The sequence below is a fragment of the Trachymyrmex septentrionalis genome, unplaced genomic scaffold (genome assembly GCF_001594115.1).
Source record: "Trachymyrmex septentrionalis isolate Tsep2-gDNA-1 unplaced genomic scaffold, Tsep1.0 scaffold87, whole genome shotgun sequence".
NCBI lineage: Eukaryota > Metazoa > Arthropoda > Insecta > Hymenoptera > Formicidae > Trachymyrmex > Trachymyrmex septentrionalis.
Window position 1 is genome coordinate 5,287,768 of NW_017306059.1, and position 25,682 is coordinate 5,313,449.

Below are 25,682 nucleotides of genomic sequence, written 5' to 3' on the forward strand. Positions count from 1 at the left end.
ATTTATAAAAACGTAGAACAATAGATATCAAGTTTTCTGATTCTTCTAATATATAATATTTTTAAGCAATATAGGAAGGAATAGAGTATAGGGATGCGATTCTAAATACAGCATGCGCAGTTTGTACAACTGAACGTGACATTTCAATTTGTACGTTTTCAGCCGCGGAGAAATGAATATTTTCGATTTTCCCTGTTGATAAAACACCTCGTAGTTCGATCGTGCTCACGTCCTCTCAGGAATCTCTCTCGATCTCATTGTTCGTGGGCAGCAGGGCAGAAAGCGGCGCTTCCGGTTTCAGGTTGAGTTGCACGATGCACGGCGGTCAGACGAACGAACGGACAGGCCTGGCTGCATCCTGACTCCCCAGCTCAGGTAAACACCTGCGCCATGTTGAGCATGATTTAAATGGAGTGGAAGGGAAAGCACGTAACGTCTCATTTCTGCACGAAATTTCTCAATGGTACCGTGTACCTTCGATCTAATATAGTTCTCTGCTTAAACAAACAATTGTTAAGATATATTCACTCGATTGTACTTTTTTTTTTTATCGTAAATATTTCGCGATTGCATTCATTCATAATTCATAACGCAAGATTTCACTTGTATAATTAATGCGACGCGCATAATTAACAGCGGACGATGAAGTTCCGAAACGTTGAATCCTCTCGCATGGTGGAGCGAACCGTGACCTGTGCGTGCGCATAACAACGTTATTACTTTTCTTTTTTTAGCGCTGCTTCTGCATGGTACCTGCGGAAAATTGTCGTAGCAACGGCAGGGAAGTGAATAAGTCAGCGCGGAACCGGAAGTCGCCGTGGGATCGCTCACGGAGGCCGCTGAAAATACCGAGCGAAATCTTCGTGCTCCCTGGGAACCGTCGATTAGCCACACGCGCGTGTATATTTTTCGCTTGTGTCGTGTGTGCAGGCAATCATCGTGGCACACGCACACACGGAGACGCGTGACGCGCGAGTGTTGGAAATACAGCAGGCGGGAGACACAAAACGTTAGGCGAATGCGCAGATAAATCCTTTGTGGCTTTTACGACTACGCCACAGAAGTGTCTTTAATCGTGAGAAAATAAAGATCATCTCCTATTCACACAGCCAATCCATTGAAAGCCGTCGTGTTCTGAGTAAAAAAACTTGGAAACGGAGATTAGGGGGAGAAGTCGAATCATTACGTTATTGCTATGTTCCACGTTACACAGACACAAACTTGGAAACGGTTAATAAAGGAGTTACCTGTACACCACTACAAGGTAGGTCGATGACTCATGCTAATCATTGTTATGCTACGAAAAACGTCGGCTTCTAACTATTGAGAAAAGTATGAAGCATACTTCGTCTCCGGTCTTAACCATTGTAGCCACTCCACGTACAAAGAATATATAATGAAGTAGTCGAAGGTGCGCCAAAAATCTAATGAAGCGCATTAATCAATGACACGTCAGCGGATGCAACATCCACGGTATTTGGACGCTACTTATAGACAAATGTTTGGCAAGTATAACTGAAGGATTAACAATGATACGATAATGAGAGGTGACTGTACGGTAATGTATTGGAGCGATATGTCTATTCGTCTTTTGATTTCTAGGTACCGAATTTGATCTACATCCAGAGATCCCAGCGTGGGCGACGCTGACGTCACGCTGACCAATGACTTCCTTGGCTCGGAGTCCTTGAAAAATAAATATGGGCACTTTTTGCGGTAGTGATTCAACGTCGCAATTTACCGTTGTTTATTCTAAACGACGCGAGAATACTAATAGTCGCAACGCCAAGAGTATTTTACACATTAATGTATGTTCAAAATCGATAACGCAATTAAATAGATCAAAGAAAACAAAAATTTTTTTTGAATTTAAGAAAAAACATATATGCTACATTGACAAATATCACAAAATTTATTTAGTAGCAGAAAAAAAAGTTATTTAATAGTAGGAAAAAGATAATAAACTTTTAAAAAATGATATGAAAATTTAAGAAAGTAAAGCGAAATGAATAAATTGTGAAGATCTGACTTTGTGTTTATGACAGTTGGCTTATGTTAATCATTTTAGACTGAAATGTGTATTTCTTGAAACATCGACTGGTCTTCCTCGATAGTCGAACTTCATCTTTCTTCGATAACGAATTTACGATTGTTTTAACGAACCATCAATCATCGTCATTGCAAAAGCTAATATTGACTTACAATCAAAATCAGTATCACAAATATATCAATTATGACGGTTTTTTCACGTTCGTAAAGTGACGCTAAAAGTGTCCGATCTCGCAAAAGTGGACACATTTATTTCGCGAGTTGCTGTAAATATCGCATCTAGTTGATATATTGTGGCGGTCACTCAACACCAACGTCTCTATCCAAAATATTAATAGCACTAGTCTAAAAAAAATTTGTAATCGAGTATCAGTTTCTCTATTAATAGCTAATCTAATTAGTTTTTCGAAAGTGCATCTCGTTAAATATACAAAGGTTAAATATATGAAAGGTTTTTTGAGCGGCTCTCCTAGACATTTAATATTATTGTACAATTATTTTGTATAATATTATTTTGATGTCTCTTTTAAATAATTCCAAATAAACTGTCTGTAGGCTTCTAGACGATCAATATTTTGTAATATCAAATGCAATAACATTGATTGTCTAAATCTAGAGGCCATTTTTGCGCTTCAGCGATACGAAAGTCATACAAAAGTTTTGCTGCTTGTATGTTATAAATACACTAATAAAAAGGCATTGCACAAACGTTCCGGCAGGTGAAACATCTCTATGTTGGCTGATTGGCTACGTAGTTCTTTTGTTGCGTTCCATTGAGTAATCAATAAACGGAGCTTTTATATAATGTGGCACACATAAAAGCGGTGTTTATTCCATCAGCAAAAATATACCGTGCGTCGTATCGCTGTCTCATAACCGCAAACTATTTCAGTATACGCTCGTACAAAGCTAGTATATGTAATTATTAAGGCTTATACTTGTCTTGGCATCGAATGACATCGCACGATGGGATTTCCGGGAAACTATTATTTTTAGTTCGGCCTGTAATCAAGCCGTGTATTACAGAACGGATACCGAGACAACGATATCGAGATCACGCAACGTGGCTTCAAGCTTTCGAACAAAGACGTAATTGTTAAACGTCAAGTGGTCCATTTTCGCGCCGCGTATGAATAAAACAGGTGTACGTCAATAATTTATTTTGCAAGCTGACGCAATATGTAACAGTTAGTTATATGTTTCTATCTATTCCATTACGCAATAATCGCGCAGACGTTGACGATAAAGATCGTATGAGGCGCCAAATATCAGTTTCAAAAGCACATGGATTGTGTGACGGTAATTTTTCCTGTCTTTGCATTTTGCGGATTTTTTTCTACAATTTCGAATCAATGGAATCGAGAACCATGCGCTCTCGTTGCACTTGCGATAAGTAACGATACGATTTTTCCGCTGAAATCAGCGAACGTGCTTTTAACGCATCCGTGAATCGGGAATACTTAGCGATAAATATAAAAGCCGCGATTTATGGAAGCTCACTGGTAGCGGGATTCGATACATGTCGTCAGTCATCGCGACGTCGAGCGTCGGTAGCAAAATGCATCTGGACGATCGCCAAATTCAAAAATAAGTTGAAATTCAAAGGAATCGCTCGATCGTCAGGGGCTTACTCTGTTCGTTGATCGTTTTGCAACGGCAATAACGTACAGTCAATTTACGAAACACTACGAGACTACGAGGATATCCGCTTCCATGGACTTTAGATGTGTGCGGCGGACCTCTCTCAGACCTCGGCTAACAGGAGATCTTTAGATATTTGTTTCTTTATGCAACAATCTTTTCCTATGAATACACTAATAAATATGTTGGAGCCGCACAGTCATCGTCTAGTATGATTCACAAAATCGATTTTCAGGCTCGTCAGGAGGTTCATCTGGAGGGGACGACGCGGCGTGGTGTTGCGGTTAGTCTCAAGATTTCTCTCGAATTTCGAGAGCAGCCCCCGTATTTATGGGGTTGACGCAATCGTCTCTCGTCACGCTCGGCAAAACGAAACCGAAAAACTAATTTAGGGCGGATGATCCGTATTTTTGTACTCGCCGTACGATCGACTTTTGTTTTGGAGCGCCATCCGTATTAATAATTCGTATCGAGCTGATCTTCTTAAAGATCGATTGCGGTTCTTACAAATCTCTCCGGCTAGCGGCTACATGGTACAGACGAGAGTAATATAGTGAGCTCATAGTGAGAGTAAGCGCGCGAACTGGCAGCGAATGGGGGGTCAAAGGAAAGAGAGGGGGCAATAGAAGGATAGACGGCCTTTTCAGACCCCTGGGTGACCAGTTTAGTTCTGGTTGGCATCCGAACAGCGACCTGCGTGCTGCAGAGGGTCCAGAGATGACACGGTAATCATCCTTCAGCCAGCGTTTGGAGACCTGTCTGACCGAACGATTCGATAAATACGATGGGGAAATGACACGAAATAACTCCGTTGCGATGTGCTTCGCTGATCAAAGCGCTTGTCAGAGATCGCATTGGTGTTAGTGTAATCTTGACGTTTCTGGGAAGCTAAGTTTAATAACTACAGCAATCACTCACGTGCGCTGTTCAGCTGTTGCATGTCAGAGTTAAATAATGTGCTACTCCTGAATCGTAGAATTGAAAAAAAAAATTAGAACTGTACCGTGGGAGACGCGTTTGAACTTAGAACCAACGATGACAGCTTAGTTAACGAAGTTGCAGAACAAGTATCTAGGAATAGTGAACGGGTGAACGCTACCGTTCCGATTGCAAATACCATTCGCATGCACGGTGTAGCCTCCACGAAAGAATTGCGGCAGCACGCTCGCGTGGCGAGTTCGCCATTGCACTTTTTTTCTAAAATAATATATTTAATCGGAGCACGGGAGAGTCGAACCGATAAAATTCGACGATAAAACCATTCAACGCCATACATGGAAACGTGAAAAGCAAACTCGTTTTGCACGTTTGAAAGCACGTTTTACGCTGCGACACGCACTTTTGCCGTTGGTTAAATGACACTTGAGAAATTGACACACACATTTTCACTATTTCGAACGTGAGCCATACGGAAGGAGGAACGTTTATGGAGACATTCGTATTGATTCGAACAGTATGTTATGAGAACACTTCCTTAAAGCATATACCGATCGTGAGGTGTTTTAAAACCCAAGAAAAATTCGAGAAACGCGTATACTGTTGTCTTCGAAGACGATTAAAGTGTCCTGGGTGATTCCTATATATTTAAACTCACAATCATTATATCTATAGAAGACTAACAAAGTCATTTCTCGGAAACCACGTTACAAATTGAAGTCACAAAGAGCAGATATGGGAGCGAGTCCTCGTCGGTACGTGGTCTAAGAATATCGTGGAGTGGATCGTTGAACCAGAGCTTCCTTTCTTCTTTCCACGTGTCGAAGTGCTCAGGAGAAATAAATCAGAAACTTTCTCTGACGACGTTCGGCTTGACAATATTCCATAAACGATGTCGGGGGACACCACATCCGACGATGAGGGATCACAGGAGGATCCGCCACGCTACGACGTCGACGATTTGGAAATCATCAAGACTATTGGTGAGTTTAATATATTATATTAATTGAAAATCTAAGAGATTGGGATTATACTATTTTACATTAAATTGTTTGTCTATCTCTTTCTATAATTTTATTTTAATCATAATTTTTTTTATCTATTATTAGTATTTTATCTAATATTTTAGTTCATTGTAAATGTAAGGAATAAATCGATACGATATACAATTCTTGAATTGAAGTTCTATAAAAATATTATTCTATCATATTTGTTTTTAAAGAATTTTATATTTTGCTTATAAATAGCGTGATACAAAAAAAAAAGAAAGTAAACTTATCGTCTTTTAAAATATTGATATTTTACAAAATTACAAACATATGAAATTACAATTAGAGAAATTTCTTACATTAACGGTGCATAAAATTACTATTATATATAGAAAGTTGTTAAATTCCGATGTATAATGTGTGAATATTCTATGTATTTATGGAAAATTAAATAAAGAGGAGCAAGCTCAGTTTGCAATAATCAAAATATAATATTTTGAATTACAAATTCAAATGTGAAAAAGTAACGAGCAAGAAGAAATTAAATTCGCCGCTTTCAAAGTGGGACACCAGAGAGTAAGAGGGTGTCCCACTGTATATATATTTAACTGCTCGTTAAAGTCAGAATTATGTGAGAGAATGGTTCGGAAAATTGCAGGTGCTTGGCTCGTGAGACTCTCTTTTTTTTGCTTTTTGTAATTTTAGACCTAGATGCGTTCGGGCTACTGCCACCTGAAATGAAAATTTTCAAACGTTCTTTTACACGTTTTCTACACGGATCCTTAATATCAATTGGACAATCTCGTTCGAGACTGTCGCGCGACACGTCATCTAAATTCGTGTCGGTCGAGTATTTAAAGCGTCTACGCCATCACCGGAAACACTTCGTCGTTTTACCGTTGACACCTGTTTTGAACCGTCGTTGGCAGCGATCTCCTCATTGCTGGTGGACGACATGTATCATACCATCTCCTGCTACGCGGCCAATTTCGTCGCTATTCCATGCGCGAAATGTACTTTCGACACAAGTATATAAGCGCGCATAAACATATAAAATCTTACGGCCACACTGCAATATGACGGTCAATTTTACTGTTTAATTTGGCCAAGGCTCATTGCATGCTCGCTAATTGGTTGCGGTACGTTAACCAGAGCAACCGAGTCACCTGCATTCGTGAGAAAGTCCATTAAATAGACCTCTCTGCGCAATGCATATAATCAGCTAAAAACGTCGAAAGCGTTAGTAATTAACGGTCACTTTAATAGTTGCTTCAGTAGATGGCATATTTTGCTAAAAACGCACTTGTACTTAATTATTCGTAAAATCGTGTTGTATTGAATTTTGGTCATAATATCGAAAGTCTAATAATAAAATTTATTTATCAGCTTACGATTGTATCTTGTTATCTTGTTAAGAACGATTTTTTTGTTTAATAAAATTAATTTATGATAGAAAATAAAAACAATTAAAAGATGCTTATTACATTATTGTTAAATTGACGATTAATCTTATAATAGTAAGATAGGAATCAAATAACTCATTTGGGTTCATTCATCCTCTGGCAAAAATAAAAATAGGTGTAAATCAAATGTAAAGGAAGAGTAAGACAGAAGTGTCAACGAAACTTTAGAAAGTGTACATTGGAACAGCGAAACGTAAAAAGATCGTTTACTTTTAAAACATTTTTTTATATTATGCTGTTCCAATTTAAGCCTCGTTGAAGATTCGTTTATACACTCATTATTTTTCTTCCTTGACTTACGCTCCGATTTTTATGTTTCAGAGTCAAAGCGTTTTTTGTTCTACTGCAATTATTCAAAGTCAGTTGGTTAACTTATTTTTTTTTCACATAACTGAAAATTGTAAGATTCACTTAAAAATATTATCACCTTTAACCTGTATATTTGATGATTTTCTATTCATTTGGAAATTATTATAATATAAAATAATCCTGATTAATAATTCTAATTTATTAGTAGCTTTAAAGTTGCATATGTAAATCCTAATTGATATATAATAATAAATGTTTAAATATGATTTTTTAAGGCACAGGCACCTTCGGAAGGGTAGTTCTCTGCAGTCATCATGGAACGCCTCTCGCGTTAAAAATCCTCTCCATGGTCGACGTGATCAGATTGAAGCAAGTCGAGCACTTGCGCAATGAAATTACAATTCTGAAGGAAGTTAAACACCCTTTCATCGTCAATATGTAAGTATTACGTCTGTTATTATATTAAATAGAAAACATTATTTGATAACAGTTGGCAATTATTCCCTGACAATCTCAAGAGTGTTTATTCGCGATATAATCGTCTAAGAGAATGAAGAAAGTATTGCGTTTCTCGGTCAAGGAAAGGATTCTCGCGAAGCAGATTGAAAGCCTGGCTAAGACTAAGCAGATACACGCAAACGCTATTCAACTAGTTTGCGCCACGTCGCAATTAATACCTGGATAGAAGCGAGAGAAATCGATCCGCTCGCGAGGTGAACTTTCTTTCAATCGGCGGAGCGAAATCGAGATCTGCTCGCGTAACAGCTTGGTTTGCTCGATTTCGTCACCTCGTTTTCTGATATTCGTTTTTTCAGGCTATGGAACGGCAGGGACAAAGCCAGAGTGTACATGCTACTGGAATTCGTCGCCGGCGGAGAGCTCTTCTCTTACTTAAGAGCGGCCGGAAGATTCGCAGGACCCACGAGTTGTTTCTACGCAGCTGAAATAGTTTGCGCTCTAGATTATCTGCACAGCAAACATATAGTTTATAGAGACCTCAAACCAGAGAATCTTCTCCTTGACAGTCAAGGCCATCTCAAAATCACCGATTTCGGCTTCTCCAAGAAACTTACGGACAGGTAAGTCATTTAAAAAACAGAAAAAAAAGAATAACTTGGAATTAGAATATAAATTGATAATAATTGAAGAAATGGATTAAAGTTTGCTTGTTAATAACAGGGTTGGATAAGTTAATGTTATATTAAACTAAATTAAATTAAAGAATATTTCGATGGAAAAACATTACATATAAAAGTAAAATTAACAAGTTTACTTAATATAATATTCTCCAATTTAATGTCATTTTCTATTTCTTTCTTAAAGTGTAAATTGTACTGTAAAGTTTAAATTGTATTGGTAAGGACTACCTGTCACATAATAAATAAAGATATGCAATATCATGCAATTAGCGCATATTACAGCCAACTTCACCTGTTCTTAACGGCGTGTCATAACAAAACATTGTGAGACCGTGGCTATAATTAACACGTGCATTTTTAGAACATGGACCTTGTGTGGAACGCCAGAATATTTGGCGCCGGAAATAATTCAAAGCAAAGGACATAATAAAGCCGTAGACTGGTGGGCGTTAGGCGTTTTAATTTACGAAATGCTGGCGGGATATCCACCATTCTTCGATGACAACCCTTTCGGAATCTACGAAAAGATCCTCAGCGGTAGGATAGAATGGCCAAAACACATGGATCCTATCGCGAAAGATCTGATCAAGAAATTATTGATCGCTGATAGAACAAAGAGATTAGGAAATATGAGGCAGGGTGCTGAGGACGTGAAGAGGCATCGATGGTTTAAGCTAGTCGAATGGCCCCTGGTAATTTGATATCAATCTGCGTAATTTTATGTTGTATACATGCATATAATTGCAGATAGATAAAAAATGGCAGAAGCTAAAAAATTAGTATTTAATAGTGTCATACATTGAAAAAAAATTATATATAAATAAATATTTATTTGAATATTTTTATTAAAGAGGAACACAACCAATTGACTCTCTTCAATTTTAATAAACTTTGAATAAGTTCAAATCGGTCAAAAATAAAAGATACATTTTTTTCATAAGCTTATTAAGATTGAAGGGAGTCAGTTAGTTGTATTTCCCTCTAAGTAAATATTTACTAAATGTAAAAATATATTTATTTGATACACGAACCAGTTATTTAATTTACAATAATAATTATTTTTTTTATTGAATAAATATTTAATTATAACTAAATGTTTACTTACGTTAGTACTATTATATATATTTAAATAAATATAATATATATATATAAGGTTTACAATAATGAATTTGATTGGAGGTACGAATGCACCTTAAAACCGTCGTATACAAATCGATCTAAAAATGCATGTTTAATATAAGTAAAGGGTGTCCCAAAATTAACGCAAGATTTGAATTAAATAGAAAACACAGTTTTTAGTCTTTTGATTGTTATTTTTTTATTGAATCATAAAGTACATAGGATAGGGTTATTTGTGGAATAACACATCGGACAAATGGCCTCCACGGCTTTGCATGCACATACGCACTCGTTTGTCGAAATTTTCCATGACCATTTTGCATAAATGTGGCTGAATTTCGTTGATGCAGCGTTGAATCTCCTCCTTTAATGCACGGGTGGTTGTGGGCTTGTTGACATAGACCTGTGATTTCAAATAACCCCATAAAAAGAAATCTAATGGTGTTAAATCACACGATCTAGGGGGCAATTTTGGCGATTAACAAAGCCATCAAGGTGAAAATGTGCTTCATCGCTTAGGATGATTTTGCTCGAAAAATCAGCATCCATTTGTTGATGATTCAATAATCCATTCAACGAACTCATTTTCACTAACCCTAAACTGTCAGCTGTTAAATTGTTTTTTTTTTTGGGTTGCCAACACTTTACTGCACAAATGGCGGCAAATTCAAATCTTGCGTTAATTTTGGGACACCCTTTATATACTAAACCACGAAATTATATCCTCAATATACATCATTGTGCTGTTTTGTAAAATATATATTAGTTTTACCTTTTATTATTTAAGATATTTGTATTTTACTTTTACACTTAAACTAGATCAATATACAATGACTTTAATATGCATCTTTATGCACTAGTATTAGTGCATCTAATCGAATTCATTATTACAGTAAATTTATTTTTCAGTGTATGCGTTTTGTGATGTCGGAATGTAGTTAAATAATCGATCAATATTCATAGGTGCCGCAAAGAGCCTTGACACCCCCGATAAGGCCACACGTGAAAACACCGGGCGATGCGAGCTGCTTCGACGATTATCCTGAAACTGACTGGCGTTCCCAACCACCTTTACCACCAGACCAACTAGCTTTATTCCAAGATTTTTGACAGCTAATGCGACGACACCGTTGAATAGTCACAAATATTTTCACTCATCAAAGCGCACTGGTTAAATAGAAAAACTCACTTTGTGGTATAAAACAATCGCGATCACATTTCGGCGAAATATGTTGATAATAATTAATTTTCCATTTTGTACATAGGTAACTTTTTATATTTCATTGTGTATTACTTATTTATTTGTACGTGTTCTAGGCTAGGCATTCCTTCTCGTTGTTTTCGTGAGATTCTGTAAATAAAGATTGAACGGTAAATTTTTAATGTATTATATGTTTTATTTCTCAGAACTTATCTGTTTCTCTTAAAACTGTCAATGCCCGTTTTCACCCATATAGATTAATTTTTATCTTTTTAATGTATTTTTTATCTTTTTCTAATCCTTAGAATTAAAAAAAATGAAAAGTAAGTTTTTTAGAGCAAGATTAAAGTGAATCTATTGGTGAAAACGAGCATAAGAATCATAAAATATGACACTGTGTATAATGCTGTATTTGAAATATGTAATAAAATCGATTTGTACTTTTAATCGCATACACAGTCGTTGGAAAATAAATCTATTTAAAGTACTGCATTTTTCTGATTATCAGATTTACCATCATATGTCATTAATTTTACAAAATATAATAAATTATTTAAAATTAACCTTGACACGCTATGTTTACATGTTTGTTCGTAGCAACACAATTTTCTATGAAGCGATAGAATCAACGCGATTCTGATCAAACAATAGTATAAAGCAACACACCGTAGAAGAAGCATTATCAAGCGAATAGTTTTGTGCAAAATATTTTATAAGCAGTGAATATCAAGAAAATATTGAGAAAACCTCGAATTTTTCAATTTGTCTGCATCATGTTATCAAATACTTTGCAACATAAGCGACATAGACTGAAAAGGATTACAGTAAATCATGTAGAAATCTCGAAAAAGACGAACGAAGAATTAATTGAGTATTCTATCGATAATCGGCCAGTAGTAAAAAGCAAAAAAGAAATTATCCACAAGTTATTACAAGAATATCTATATGACAGTTCGGTGCATGGCATGAAGTATTTCAGTAATTTGAAAATAAAATCCAGCATTATCGGAAAACTCTTTTGGACCGCAATTATAATCTGTAGTTTTGTGTGTAAGTAACAAATTTATAGTACTGATACAGATATAATATTATTTTGCACTTTTAACCCTAGGAAGCCGAACATGGGTACAACGGTACCCTATGTGATTTTTTACATTGCTATAACTTTTTTATAATATAATTTAAAGATCCGGATTGTGAGGCTGAAAAAAACTTTAACTAACCATAGATATGATAAGCCTGCAAGGGTATTTTTTTTTGCGTTATTCTCGATGTGAGAATGCACAAAAGTTCAAAGAAGGTATTTGGAAACCACATGTAACTTGTAAGTTTTCGGCGTTCTGGATACCACTTTATTTTTTATTTAATATACGTTTACTGAGTTTCGGATAGTATAAAAATAAGTACATAAAAATGTAGAACTAAAAAGAATTATATTTCAATGTAATAAATAGTAAAAATTTTATAATTTCTGTCAGTCTTCGGAGATCACTCGGCCGGGGCGGATTTATCATTTTAGAGCGAGTATGTTGCATTATCCTCTAAACTAAATCCTAATAAACTTAATTATACATATTATAATAACATTTATACATGTACAATCCTTTATCTACTTATATTATTACTCTTTTATATTGTTTAAATAATAAAATTTTATTTATTAATTGTAAACTTAAAATATGTTCTTAAAAAAATGTTGATTTTCGATAGTTCAAATAATTATACTCTTTTTTGAGCGATTTATATCGTACTTATTTTTTTTTTGTTAGTTCAAAGGGTCAACTAAAAAATCCTACTTTTGCTTAAACATGAAATTTAGAAATTTGAGAATTTTTATTCAAAGTAGTCATTTTTTGCGAATTTTTACAACAAAATTTCTTTGAAGCATTGTAATTAATTGAAAATAAAATATTATTTATTTGATTCATACTTATTTATCCTTATATGACTTTGAGATATAAATTTCACAAGCTTTGAGCTAAAAAATACTTTCAGTCCAGAAATATAGTGTGACAAAGTTGCAGGGTTTCACATACCCTGGTTAAGCCGGGAAGGTAACCAAAAATTAGGCCGGCTTCCTAGAGTTAAGCCTTTGGCTATGTCTCCGCTTGCCGCGAAATTCGACTATTATAAGAAACACGAATATTCTCTTTCGGTGAATGCGGATTAAAAAATTGAAGATATCCTTTTTTGATACTAACAAAAATCCAAAATAGCCATAGTATTTTTATTCCAAAAAGACCGTTTAGTTTATTGATGGATCCTCGAGAGGGGGGCATTGGGACCATGATTCTAATTGGAGTCTCCTTTTTTTAAAAAAGTATAATAAAATGTTATATAATATTTTTAATATTTTAGAGATGCTTGATCATAATTTAAATTCCAAAAATATTAGTACTAAATCACAACACGGCGATAACCCTTTAGCACTTCTGAAGAAAACACTGGTGAAAACCTCCAAAGTAATATTTCCAAAATATTTTTTAATTTAAGAAATTCTTAGAGAAAAAAACATATTCCATTATAGTATTCTTTTTTTCTATGTTAATATAATTTTAAATAAAACGTTTTATGAATTGTACATTTAAATAATACTTTTTTAATATAATAATTGAAATAATGATTTAATGAAATAATATATTCTATCTTTTTATATTTAACTTTAAAAAAAATCTCACCTATGGCCAATGATCCTCCTGACAAATTCTGAATTTGCTAATAATTTCTTTAAAAAAAAATTCTACAAATGGCACATAATAGAGCCAAAGAGTCAATAGTAGCTTAATCTTAGTTAATTATTAATTAGCTATATTGCTTAATGTATGTCAAAATTGGTCAAATATAAATATTTTTTTAGTCTTAACTCAGATGCTGCATAAATTCTGGGAACGTTACAACGCTAATCCAATCCGCAGCATTGTTAAATCGTTTCACGTCCCAATATTTATGGCCCCTTTCCCAGCTCTTACTATTTGTCCAGTAATACCACCGCCAGTTGCAAGACGCAACATAGTATTTGCAAGTTTACGTTTACCAAGTAATATGTCGTACACTACAGGGAGGTTTCTAGTTAGGTACGAATATTTTTTTATTAATAATATACATAATTTGTAAAAATAAATGATCCTAATTATAAAGAAACAACTTTGTGATGTCTAAGATATTTAATAATAATAGAAATTTCTTTTAGATATGGGCCCGCTTTTGCAAACGAAAACGCTCCTGGTGGTAGAGATCATATAGATAATTTTAAATTACTGTTGAAAACAAACAATTTGTCACTGATAGACTTTATAAAAGCTTTACGACCTTGCGAAGACATATTCGAATCCTGTGCATGGCAAGATGTTGATACGAATTGCAGCGAACTGTTTAAGGTGTCTTATACTTTCGCAGGTATATGTTGTTCCTTCAACTATTATCTCGAAGAGTCCATAAAAATCGGCAGGTAATTATTATATTATAATTATTATATACAATTACATTTACTTAATTACGTATTAATTATTATTATGACAAAATTGTCTTATAATTTAATTTTACTTAAATTAGAGCTACAAAAGACGATGATCTTCTCACAACTCCTTATTACGGACCAAGAACTGGCCTTCAAATTGTTCTAAACCGATATTTTTTGATTGAGGATGATGATATAGACGAAAAATATATCAAATCTTCAACAAATTCCGTCGGTCTTGTGGTACAAAGTTGATACATATAATGTTAATGATTTTTTAATGTGACACGAATAATTCTACTTTTTATATACAATACGTAATTAATAAAAGAATTATATTTACAGAAATTTTTATTAAAAATATTTATCTGTCACATTTTTTCAAATAGATAAAAAAGTATTAATATAATTTTTTCTGTATGAGATATATAGGTGTTTTCTCATCATCCTCTGGAATATGTCGCCACTATAGCTACTAGACAAATTTTACAAAGAGGGCAATATGTACTCGTAATTATATATTCTTATAAACATAATTTAAATTCTTTTTTTTAATGTTCTAAATAAATGTTTAATGAAACATTTTTCAAGTATTTTGCATAATATCTGCTTTGATACGATATAGATCTCCGTAAATCCAATTATCAATAAAAAACTCAGTGGGTATTACCATCGAGATTCTACGAGTGGTGAACTGATTCAGAATTGTGTAGATGAAAAAACCAAATTGGACTATTTTCCTACATATGGATATTCCAACTGCTTTACCAGCTGCTCTATCAAGGCTGTTCTCCAAGTCTGTGGTTGTTTGCCACTCTACTACACGCCTATAGCTGAAAAGCATTCATTAAGGGTAAAATATTTATTTTATAAAATTATTTCTTAGCTATAACAAGTTGTATAAATAATATATCCTAATACTTGTAGCTATGTGAGTGGGAAGATTTCCAGTGCCTTTACGCGAATGCGGACAATATACGAATCATTCAAAGTGTTGTTAGAGACAATTTTACGTGTGAATGTTTTATGCCATGCCAGAGTGTGCATTACGAGTTACAAACTTCCAGGCTTTTGTTAAATGGTAATAACAATTACAATCCCTCGTTGTTGTAAGTAATAAATAATAAAATAAAACACTTCGCGCTCCAAACATATCATGTAATTTAAATATATAGGATGTTAGTTGCTATACTCAATAGAGCGATTCTTTGATTTATTTCAAGTAAAAAAGTCCATATAAATATGTATCCTAAACGGGGCTCAGTTTCTGAAATACAGGTGAATATTCGCAAATGTTTGACGAAACGATAAATTGCGTTGGAGATATCTTCCTGCATAAATATGCCTTGCTTCACGTGAGTTACCATTCGCATAATCGTAAACAAAATGACAAAGTCAAAGTCAAAATCTCCTAGATCACCAGACTTAAATCCTTTGGATTATTTCCTTTGGGGGCATCTGAAATCATTGGTTTATACCACCCCAATTGAGAATGAAAATGATTTGAGGAATCAAATAGTTACTTCATGATAAGCAATACGTAACATACCTGGTATCTTTGAGCGTGTACGTCAATCTTTGAGAAGAAGGCTCGATGGATCATGGCACAAGGTGAACATTATCAATAATTCATCTAATTATTTTATTTCATCAGAAGAACTGAAGCCTGTTTTTGTTTTTCTGTTTTTGACTAATTTTTTACTAGTTCAAACTGTATTTCTTCCAAATAAACAGATTATTACTACACGTTTAAATTTTTTTATTTCAGAAACTAAGCCATTTAGGATACATGTTTACATGGACTTTTTTACTTGAAATAAACCAAAGAATCGCTCTGTTGAGTATGGCAACATATGAGGGCAAGTCGATAAGTTTTTAGAAAAACATAGTAAAACACATTTTTTTTGAGCGATTCATTTTTATTTCTCAACATAGTCTCTTTTCAGCTCGATACACTTGATCCAACGATTCTCCAACTTTTTCAAGCTATTCGAATGATATGATTTGTTCAACCCTTCAAAATAAGCCTCTGTTTCGGCGATGAGCTGCTCTCTGGTGGTGAATCTCTTTCCTCCGAACCATTTCTTCAGGTTTGGAAACAGGAAATAGTCGCAGGGGACTAAATCTGGCGAATGCTGGATGGGGAAGCAATTCATAGCGGAATTCGTTGAATTTGGCCGTCGGTGCCGGGCACGGGTAAACCCGTGCATTGTCTTGATGAAAGAGCACTTTCTTCTTCGTTAAATGGGGACGTTTTTTCATTAAAATGTTGTTGAAACGGTCCAATAAAGCTGCGTAGTAATCGCCATTGATCGTTTGCTTCGATGGAAGGTAATCGATATGAATTATATCGTGTGCATCCCAAAAAACTGTGGCCATCACCTTTGCGAGGTGAAGGCCGACTTCACGGTCTTCGCCTTCTTCGGAGTTGGTTCACCCGGTGAAGTCCATTGTTTTGACTGTTCCTTCGTCTCGGATATGAAGTAATGGATCCATGTTTCGTCCACAGTAATGAATCGACGCAGAAATTTATCTGAATTACGTTAAAACATCTCCAAACATTGTTGAAATCGTCACACGGTCGCGCTTATGGTCCACAGAGAGCAAACGCGGCACCCATCTTGCAGATAACTTTTTCATACTCAATTGTTCCTGCAAAATTCACTGTGCCATGTGATATGCCTGTGGCCTCAACAAGCTCGCGCACTTTCACTCGTCGATCAAACAATATCGTGGATTTTATCGATGATTTCTCGCATAGCAGCCTCAATTGGACCTTCCGAACGAGGTGCATCACATGTGGATGTACAACTACATTTGAATTCATTAACTCAATTGTATAGAATCGCAAACACTGGTGCAGATGTGCTATGAACATTATCCAACTCGGCTTTGATTTCTTTCGGCGTTAAACCTTTCATATGTAGATGTTCGATCACTGCTCGAAACTCGTTTTTTTTCCATTTTGCAAAAAATACAAAGATTGTTCGCTTTAATCATCTACAGAAATGAACCACGCGATAAATTCCGCTCAAAATTTGATAGTAATCAGCTGAAAGATGCTACTTGTCAAAAAGTAATGTGACATGACTCTGCGAGTGCCTTCTGATAGTTTTTCTAAGAACTTGCCCTCGTACTTAACTAACTGTGTGTGCGTGCGTGCGTGCGTGCGTGCGTGCGTGCGTGTGTGTGTGTGCGTGTGTGTGTGCGTGTGTGTGTGCGTGTGTGTGTGTGTGTGTGTGTGTGTGTGTGTGTGTGTGTGTGTGTGTGTGTGTGTGTGTGTGTGTAATGAAAGCAAGAACTCCATCAATTCAAATTAATAAAAAATAATAATAACAACTGTGGGAGTCAACACAGTTGTTAGAGCAAATATCTTATATTTATTTGATTTATTACATAAATCTTGATGTGATTCCGAAGAGCGCAATACAATAGAAAATTGACGTTTCGACTTCTCTTTGAGTCATCTTCAGAAAGAATTATCCATAATAACAATTTCTTATTCCGCAATCAATTTCTTTATGTAATGTGTAGGTTTCCTAACAGTTGGCAGACTATTGGAATCAACTGAAAACCGAATATGAATTGAAGAAACACACACAATATATATTGTCAATTATAATTATTTCTTATTTATTCTACACTCATCGCCACACTCCATTACATAAGTAAAATACTTAGATAACAAAAAAATTTTTTGCAGTAGACATTCATACTAATAAAATAATAATAATTTTTGAGAATATCCTTGCAATATACGTCTTAACACAACGGTTGCTGAATCTTTGTTTATAATTGGAACTATAATGTCATGCATTAAAGTCAAAGTATAAAGTTAAAAAAACAATTAATTGTTATTGAAAAATGTAAAATACGCAGAGTCAAACTTTTCTGTATCTGTCTGTAAATTTAAACCATTCTATTGTTGTCTGATGTGCAACATCTCCGATATTAATCGCTTATTAAAAATTTTTTTAGAGTCCAATATTTTCACCTCATTCTATCGGAATTCATGATTATAACGTGTCCTGTTATAACCGATTGTGATGATGTATTTCTTCTTATATGATTATATCTAATGTTCTGATATTCTTGTTTGTACTTTCCTACCCATTTGGCCTACTTATTATCACAATCATTTCAATTTATATGGTAAATCACGTTTCTCTTTGATAAATCTGGAAGTCTGTTCTTATGTCTTTATCTCTAATAAATTTATTTAACTTATTAAGACCGAAAAACGACAATTTCATACTTATGTTGTTGATAAATCCTCTAAATTTATTGGAGATGTTTTTTTACGTATGGTGAACCAACTAATTTTCGATTTTTTATTATTATCATTTTTCTGTCGTAAAGATTTCTTTATTAGATATTTTAATCGATCATTCATAGTGCCAAAAATAAAATTAATTGGATAGTCATTTTCCAATAAAATTTGAACTGTGAATTCCAGATTCTTCTGATGAAACTTAAGGTGCGATAGCAGAAAGGCTCTGTCTATCAAGCTTATTATCGTTCCTATTTTTTTGCACAACAGATACTGGAAGAAATAATTTAGGTATCTACCCGAATATGTACTTTTATGATACCAATCGAAAGTGATTATCCCATTGTCTACGATGATCGTCGTGTCTAAAAAGTTAATTTTTTTGCTATTAACTTCAATTGTAAATTATAGTCTATGATGGTAGACGTTAAAATATTCAAGTAATGTATCCAACTAAAGTAATCGGCTGTAACCATGTCATCAACATATCGGAAATAAAAAGGTAATAGTAAATTAACTCTCTCAAGTTTTCCTCCTCATTCTCCAAGTCTTCCATAACTAAGTTAGCTACAATCGGTGATAACGGAACTCATAGTGGTACCAAATGTCTATCTATAATATTAGTTGTCAGAAGTAAAATATGTCGTATTAAGCACAAATTGAACTGTCTTTAAGGATTTTTTTCTTGGGATGTCACAAACCTGTGCTCAAATCCCATCTTCTAGAAAGGCTATTGATAACTAACTCTATAGGGATGTTAGTAAAAAGTGATGTGACATCTAGAGAAATTAAACAATATCATTGTATATACGTATATAAATAATTCATCGTCGTGAGTGTTATTTGGTTTTTTGACCAAATCGAAGCTATTGCGATTGTTATTCTTAATTTACCACTACCTTTTTATTTCCGATATGTTGATGACGTGGTCACAGCTGTGCCGATTACTCTGGTTGATACATTACTTGAATATTTTAACGCCTACCATCATAGACTACAATTTACAATTAAAGTTAATAACACAAAAATTAACTTTTTAGACATGACGATCATTATAGACAAGAGATAATCACTTTCGATTGGTATCATAAAAATACATATTCGGATAGATACCAAAATTATCTCTCCCAGCATCTATTGTGCAAAAAAAAAGGAACGATAATAAGCTTGGTAAGACAGAACTTTTCTGTTATCGCATCCTAAGTTTCATCAGAAGAATCTGGAATCACAATTCAAATTTTATTAGAAAATGACTATCTAATTAATTTTATTTTTGACACTAAATGATCGATTAAAATGTCTAATAAATAAGAAATCTTTACGACAGAAAAATGATAATAATAACAAATTGAAAATTAATTGGTTCACTATATCATACGTAAAAAACATCTCCAATAAATTTAGAGGATTTATCAACACTATAAGTACGAAATTGTCATTTTCGGTCTTAATAAATTAAATAAATTTATTAGAGCACATAAGAACAGACTTCCAGATTCATCAAAGAGAAACGTGGTTTATCGCATAAATTGAAATGATGATGATAATAAATAGGTCAAATGGGTAGGAAAGTATAAACAAGAATATCAGAACATTAGATATAATCATATAAGAAGAAATACATCATCACAATCGGTTATAACAGAACATAGGACACGTTATAATCATGAATTCCTATGGAATGAGGTGAAAATATTGGACTCTAAAAAAACTTTTAATAAGCGACTAATATAGGAGATGTTACATATCAGACAACAACAGAATTTAAATTTACAGACAGATACAGAAAAGTTAGACTCTGTGTATTTTACATTTTTCAATAACAAAATATTAAATCCTTTTTAACTTTATACCTTGATTTTAATGCGTGACATTATAGTTCCAATTATAAACGAAGATTCACAATCTTAGCAACCGTTGTGTCAAGACGTATATTGCACGGATATTCTCGAAAATTATCATTATTTTATTAGTATAACTGTCTACTGCAAAAAAAAATTTTTTGTTATCTAAGTATTTGACTTATGTAATGGAGTGCGGCGATGGTGAGTGTAGGATGAATAATAAGAAATAATTATAATTGACAATGTATTGTATACTCGTATGTTTCTCCAATTCGTATTCGGTTTTCAGTTGATTCCAATAGTCTGCCAACTATTGAAAAACCTACACATTACATAAAGAAATTGATTGTGGAATAAGAAATTGTTATGAATAATTCTTTCTAAGGATGACTCAAAGAGGGGTCAAAACGTCAATTTTCTATTGTATTGCGCTCGTCGAAATCATATCAAGATATATAATAAACTAAATAAATATAAGATATTCGCACTAACAACTGCGTAGACTTCCACAGCCGTTATATTATTTTTTATTAGTTAAATATATATATGTATATTCTACATTACATCCTCTCTATACATATATATGTACACACACACACACGCGCGCGCGCGTACACACATGTATATATGTAATTGTTTATTTCAGTAAAAATATTTCAACTAATCAATCCGTTCTAAAAATATATATGAAATCCGCTACATTCATGGAAATGGATACAATTCCGATTGCTGATGAATTATATTTGCTAGGTAAGCGATCGTTTCTAACCAGTAAACACCAACTAAAAGTAACATAACATTAATGTTATAATTTTACATTCAACAATACATATAAATGTAATAAAATACCTGAGCTGGATAAAGCTTACCTAATTTATTTAATTTTTTATTTTTTATGGGGATATTAAAATAAACTAGGTAAGAATAAAATCCTTATTTTACTCACTTATAAAAATAAAATATGTGTTCTATGAAATATCTATAAATAAATAAAAAAAATTTTTAATTCTGACATTAAGCTTACCTTATTATACGAGTATACATATGAATATAATGTTTATTGCTGCTGATTCTAATTCTCTAGCCCCTTTTTATCTACTTTCTGTGGCACATTTTTTAAGCATATCTCTAAGCGTAAAAAGCATTTTTAAGTAGTTGAAAACTTGGATGTTATTTAGTATTAGATCTTATTCAAGCTTAGGTACCTTATAACACATGTTCTAACAGTTATATTATTCAGTGTGAAGTTATAACATTAATGTTATATTACTTTTACTTAATGTTTATTGGATACTTGCAATCTGTTTTAATGTCTTAATTAAAAGAAGAGAAAAACTTTTCAGCATCGCTAGGCGGCATATTTAGTCTTTTCTTGGGATGCAGCTTCATAAGTGCCTTGGAGATTTTTTACTTCATCACGTTATTTCTTCGTTCTAAATCCAAGTCAAAATAATTATCGTCGATCAGAAGTTTCACAAATGACGTATTAAACAATCTAATTCAGTTTATAAATTATGCACCATAATTAGAGAAATTCGATCGCATTTTCATCGAAAGAGTGAATAAGGACACGATTGACATTCTACAGCAGCATACACAACATCTTTTGGGACACTGGGTGTGCGGACGCCGAATTGAGCAACTACGAATCTGGAGCGATTAGATCTATTTCGAGCGGTTACTGGAGCGCTGCCGTAATATTTAAGTCCACGCCCGTGAAAATACATATTTGCTATGACGAGTGTGATATCATGCGGCGCGGGCGATTCTTCGGAACTAAATTGTATAACAAATTATTTACATAAATTGCAAGTAATGAAAGTCCTTTTTTAAGGGTATCGTTTAATCGGTTATGTAACGTGACACGTCAATTTTCGTACTTATACATCTCATTTAATTTGTGCATTTCGTTATTCGCACCTGTTTGCACCTGTCCCCGTTAATGTTGGCAAAAATATAAGGAACATTTGAAATAGCAACGTGCAAATATACGAGATACATTCCGATACGGTCAAGTACACATATTTATCAAAATGAAATAAACATGCAACGACATGCGATCTATTAGAGACTTTGTATTTGACTTGGCGATTGTACGAAATACATAAATTCGAGTAAAAAGGTGAGAATAGCGGATACTTCAGACATATGAAAAAAGTGGATATTTATATCGTAAAAATTAGTATTTGAAATAGTGTTCAAATACAATAAGCGAGTAATTTGATACTTGAGCATATGGTCTTGGGATCTTCTGTCTTACGTAATATTTGAAAGCTTTTTGCTAACACAGCCCTAATTGCAGTCCAGCATTGAAATGTGTACTAATTATGTCGTCTATTTTCGCGTACGCTGTCGAAAATACCGATTTAGTTCCGCGGATATACGGTCAAACTTCGAGAGCTGGAAGCGCCGACTATTTTTGGAGAAACGCCCACATATTGCGAGGCAGCGTCGTTCACATTTCTACAAAGTTCTCTCTGTTTGTCTAAGAAAATCTCCTAAGAAAATCCGTATTTTTCACTTGCGTCTCTTTTTTTAATCGCAGTCCGTTTTATGCATATCTCGATAGTGACATAATGACAAATTATTTCCGGTACAATGGTAAATAATAGCAAAATAAACTTTAGCCTTTCAAACGAAAAGATTTATTTTATCGTTTATAGCGTTGTGTTTTTCATATATACTATAAATATATTTTTAAAGAAACTTTTTATAATACATTTTTAATATTGTAGTTAAAGATAAATGGAGATGCATTCAAATTATAAACGAACGCGCGAAAACAAATTGATACATTTATTTCGGTGATTTTAAATGAACACTCAATGACGATGCGAATTATAGCTGTAGATATGCTAGTAACATAATAAATATTATTTTTAATTCAGACAATGTATTTGTAGCTAATTATCTGAGAAAATATAATTAATGTAATATCGATAGCCGATTTTCATGACGACGTGGTAAGAAATTGAAGACAGGAGACAAATTTTTAAAATTGTTTCTATTACCCGATAAATATATTTTTAAATCATGCGCGTCACAGAAATCGGTCACTAAACAGTCAAAAATGATTTGTGGAGAACATGTCTTCAAGCGCCTAAATTGTAGAAAATATAATAAGTGAGAATTGGCGAGTTCTGAACGAGGTGTCCGTGATGATCTTGGATCCTCTGAATGCATCCGCCTTGCTTTCTTTGTTGTTCAGCCCTAAAAATGTACAATGTTATATATTTAAAATATTATTAAATGCAATTTGAGTTTACATTATTGTGATCACTTATCGAATAATTTATTATTAATAAAACAACTTTAAAAATAATACCTTATTATAAAATACTAAGGTATAGGATTAAAATGAATCAAGATGGATAATGAAATTCCGCTTACTATTCGGAGATTTCAATGACCAGCTTAACACAAAACCTTTTTAATCTCATAGTCTTATTCTGTAACTTCATTTAGCTACGAATAAAAAAAGCTACGAATACATTTATAGAATTCTAAATAAAAAAATATAAAGTTTTCATTTTATGCAATAATATTGAAATTAAAGTAAAAAAAACGCGAAAACATTTCGGAACACTTGATGCATATATTTTTCAAATCAAGAATGCATTCATTGATATATATATGTAACTCACCATGGTGAGGAATGTCTGTTGTGCTTAAAAAAACAATCCCGAGTATAATACCCAAAGCGAGATTAATAGAAAAATAAGGATAAAATACGTCATCAGAAGGTTCTTCGTCTCGTGGCCTGCTGGTGGCATTTTTTGACCGATGTGGACAGATCTGTATTATGATATATATATATACATATATATATAAAGTCTATTATTCACTTACATGTATCTGATAAAATTTGCCTTTATTCCTCATAGATAAAGAATCAATCAATTTTTTTTTTAAATTCACACAACGTATATGTAACAGTGACAATAACTAATTCTTACTTTCTTTCCACATCGCACCAGTTAAAGATTTATAATTAAATAATGTATAATATTGTAATATTTTTATGAGACTCGCTTTGATCGATCTCTAAAGAAGATCTGCGATACTCACGAATACTTGGATTATCACGAACTAATTGTGAATTATTGCCGTTATAACAGTTGGTAATCTATTTTTTTTTTATTGTAAATGTTATTACATGAAAACACTTTAAGTTTTTTATTTTCAAGATCACTTAGATCCAGGAATGTGTTCTTCGCTGCTCTATGTGCGATCGTAGACTGGATCAGGCAATGCAGGATTTGCGCGCTCGGGCCTTGTGATCCCGAAATTCCTCCAGGAACCGCATCACCACCCCCACCTATTATACTTGCATGTACCGTTTCGCACCTTCCCACCTTCTGCTCCAGGATTGGTAGAAGACAAGATCCCACCATCGGCTAATGTTGCTTGAAGAGCAACGAGTTTCGTTACCTCGAGTTATATTAAGGCATTGTGAATGTTAGGCGTAACTTCTTGACAAAAACGCCACCAGATCGGTTCCAGATAACCGCTGACACACTGTAAGTATTGGCAGGTTCAAGATCGTTACGAAATTAATATGCTCAGGTCCATTAAGCGCGATTGGGAATTGCAAGAGGCATCGTGTTATTCTGAAAACTCGTTCAAGTGACTGCCAGAACTGTTGCGCGCGATTAAGATTTCACTCCTTAGTCAATCCGTGCCAATATAGAAGGCCGTCCATCATTTTCGGGCTCTCGTCTAAATTTAACTCGTGTCCAAACATCAATCTCGATGAACAATGTATGGACACCTCCGAACTCTAGCTCAGCCATTATATAATGGATTTACTTTGTGAAAAACATATATTACTATTCCTCTAATTTATGAATTAGACTATTAATAAAAATCAAAAATATTTAATAACAAATTTAGACGTAAGTCTATGGAACATATCAGCATCCAAAGATTTAAATAATTTTTTAGATGCACTAAGTCGATTTGTAATTGTAATAGTAATTAATTTAATTAAATTAATTAATATAATAATTAATAGATTATTAATTGATTAATATTTATCAAGTAATAATTAATTTCATGATAATTTATTAGTCAGTTAACATTTTAATTATTAATCATGAAAGTCTTAACACAATTTTATTTTTGGATAGATAATATACATAATGTTCGCACAATGCAACATACAATTTAATCTATGAAGAAGAGTTAATGTGATTAATAATTACATAATTTTTTATCTCTCTGGAATCTTTTCTACGCTGTACAATGAAGATACAATAATATTTA

General features: G+C 33.7%; 2 protein-coding genes and 1 long non-coding RNA gene across 3 annotated transcripts; 2 read left to right on the forward strand and 1 right to left on the reverse strand.

Annotated features, from left to right (window-relative positions):
* Window positions 1-4,369: 4,369 nt before the first annotated feature.
* Window positions 4,370-11,088, forward strand: LOC108755262 (cAMP-dependent protein kinase catalytic subunit PRKX). The gene is made up of 5 exons (XM_018498162.1): window positions 4,370-5,609; window positions 7,663-7,825; window positions 8,203-8,466; window positions 8,888-9,218; window positions 10,609-11,088. The coding sequence occupies exons 1-5, from the start codon at window positions 5,519-5,521 to the stop codon at window positions 10,753-10,755; spliced, it is 996 nt and encodes a 331-aa protein (XP_018353664.1). The 5' UTR covers window positions 4,370-5,518; the 3' UTR covers window positions 10,756-11,088.
* A 2,623-nt stretch (window positions 11,089-13,711) lies between these two features.
* On the forward strand, window positions 13,712-25,232 carry LOC108755296 (sodium channel protein Nach-like). The gene is made up of 7 exons (XM_018498217.1): window positions 13,712-13,920; window positions 14,037-14,294; window positions 14,399-14,546; window positions 14,736-14,813; window positions 14,929-15,156; window positions 15,231-15,412; window positions 24,605-25,232. The coding sequence occupies exons 1-7, from the start codon at window positions 13,715-13,717 to the stop codon at window positions 24,816-24,818; spliced, it is 1,314 nt and encodes a 437-aa protein (XP_018353719.1). The 5' UTR covers window positions 13,712-13,714; the 3' UTR covers window positions 24,819-25,232.
* On the reverse strand, window positions 23,222-24,659 carry LOC108755297. Its single transcript, XR_001939754.1, has 3 exons — window positions 24,486-24,659; window positions 24,062-24,212; window positions 23,222-23,627 (listed from the first exon to the last, which is right to left on the reverse strand). It is a non-coding gene; the product is annotated as an uncharacterized LOC108755297 (long non-coding RNA).
* Window positions 25,233-25,682: the final 450 nt, after the last annotated feature.

Coding starts and splice junctions, on each gene's coding strand:
- LOC108755262 (XM_018498162.1), top strand. CDS start 5,519: ATGTCGGGGGACACCACATCCGACGATGAGGGATCACAGGAGGATCCG. Junction 7,826..8,202: donor CACCCTTTCATCGTCAATAT/GTAAGTATTACG, acceptor TCGTTTTTTCAG/GCTATGGAACGGCAGGGACA. Junction 9,219..10,608: donor AGCTAGTCGAATGGCCCCTG/GTAATTTGATAT, acceptor CAATATTCATAG/GTGCCGCAAAGAGCCTTGAC.
- LOC108755296 (XM_018498217.1), top strand. CDS start 13,715: ATGCTGCATAAATTCTGGGAACGTTACAACGCTAATCCAATCCGCAGC. Junction 14,547..14,735: donor CAAATTCCGTCGGTCTTGTG/GTACAAAGTTGA, acceptor TGAGATATATAG/GTGTTTTCTCATCATCCTCT. Junction 14,814..14,928: donor AAAGAGGGCAATATGTACTC/GTAATTATATAT, acceptor GATACGATATAG/ATCTCCGTAAATCCAATTAT.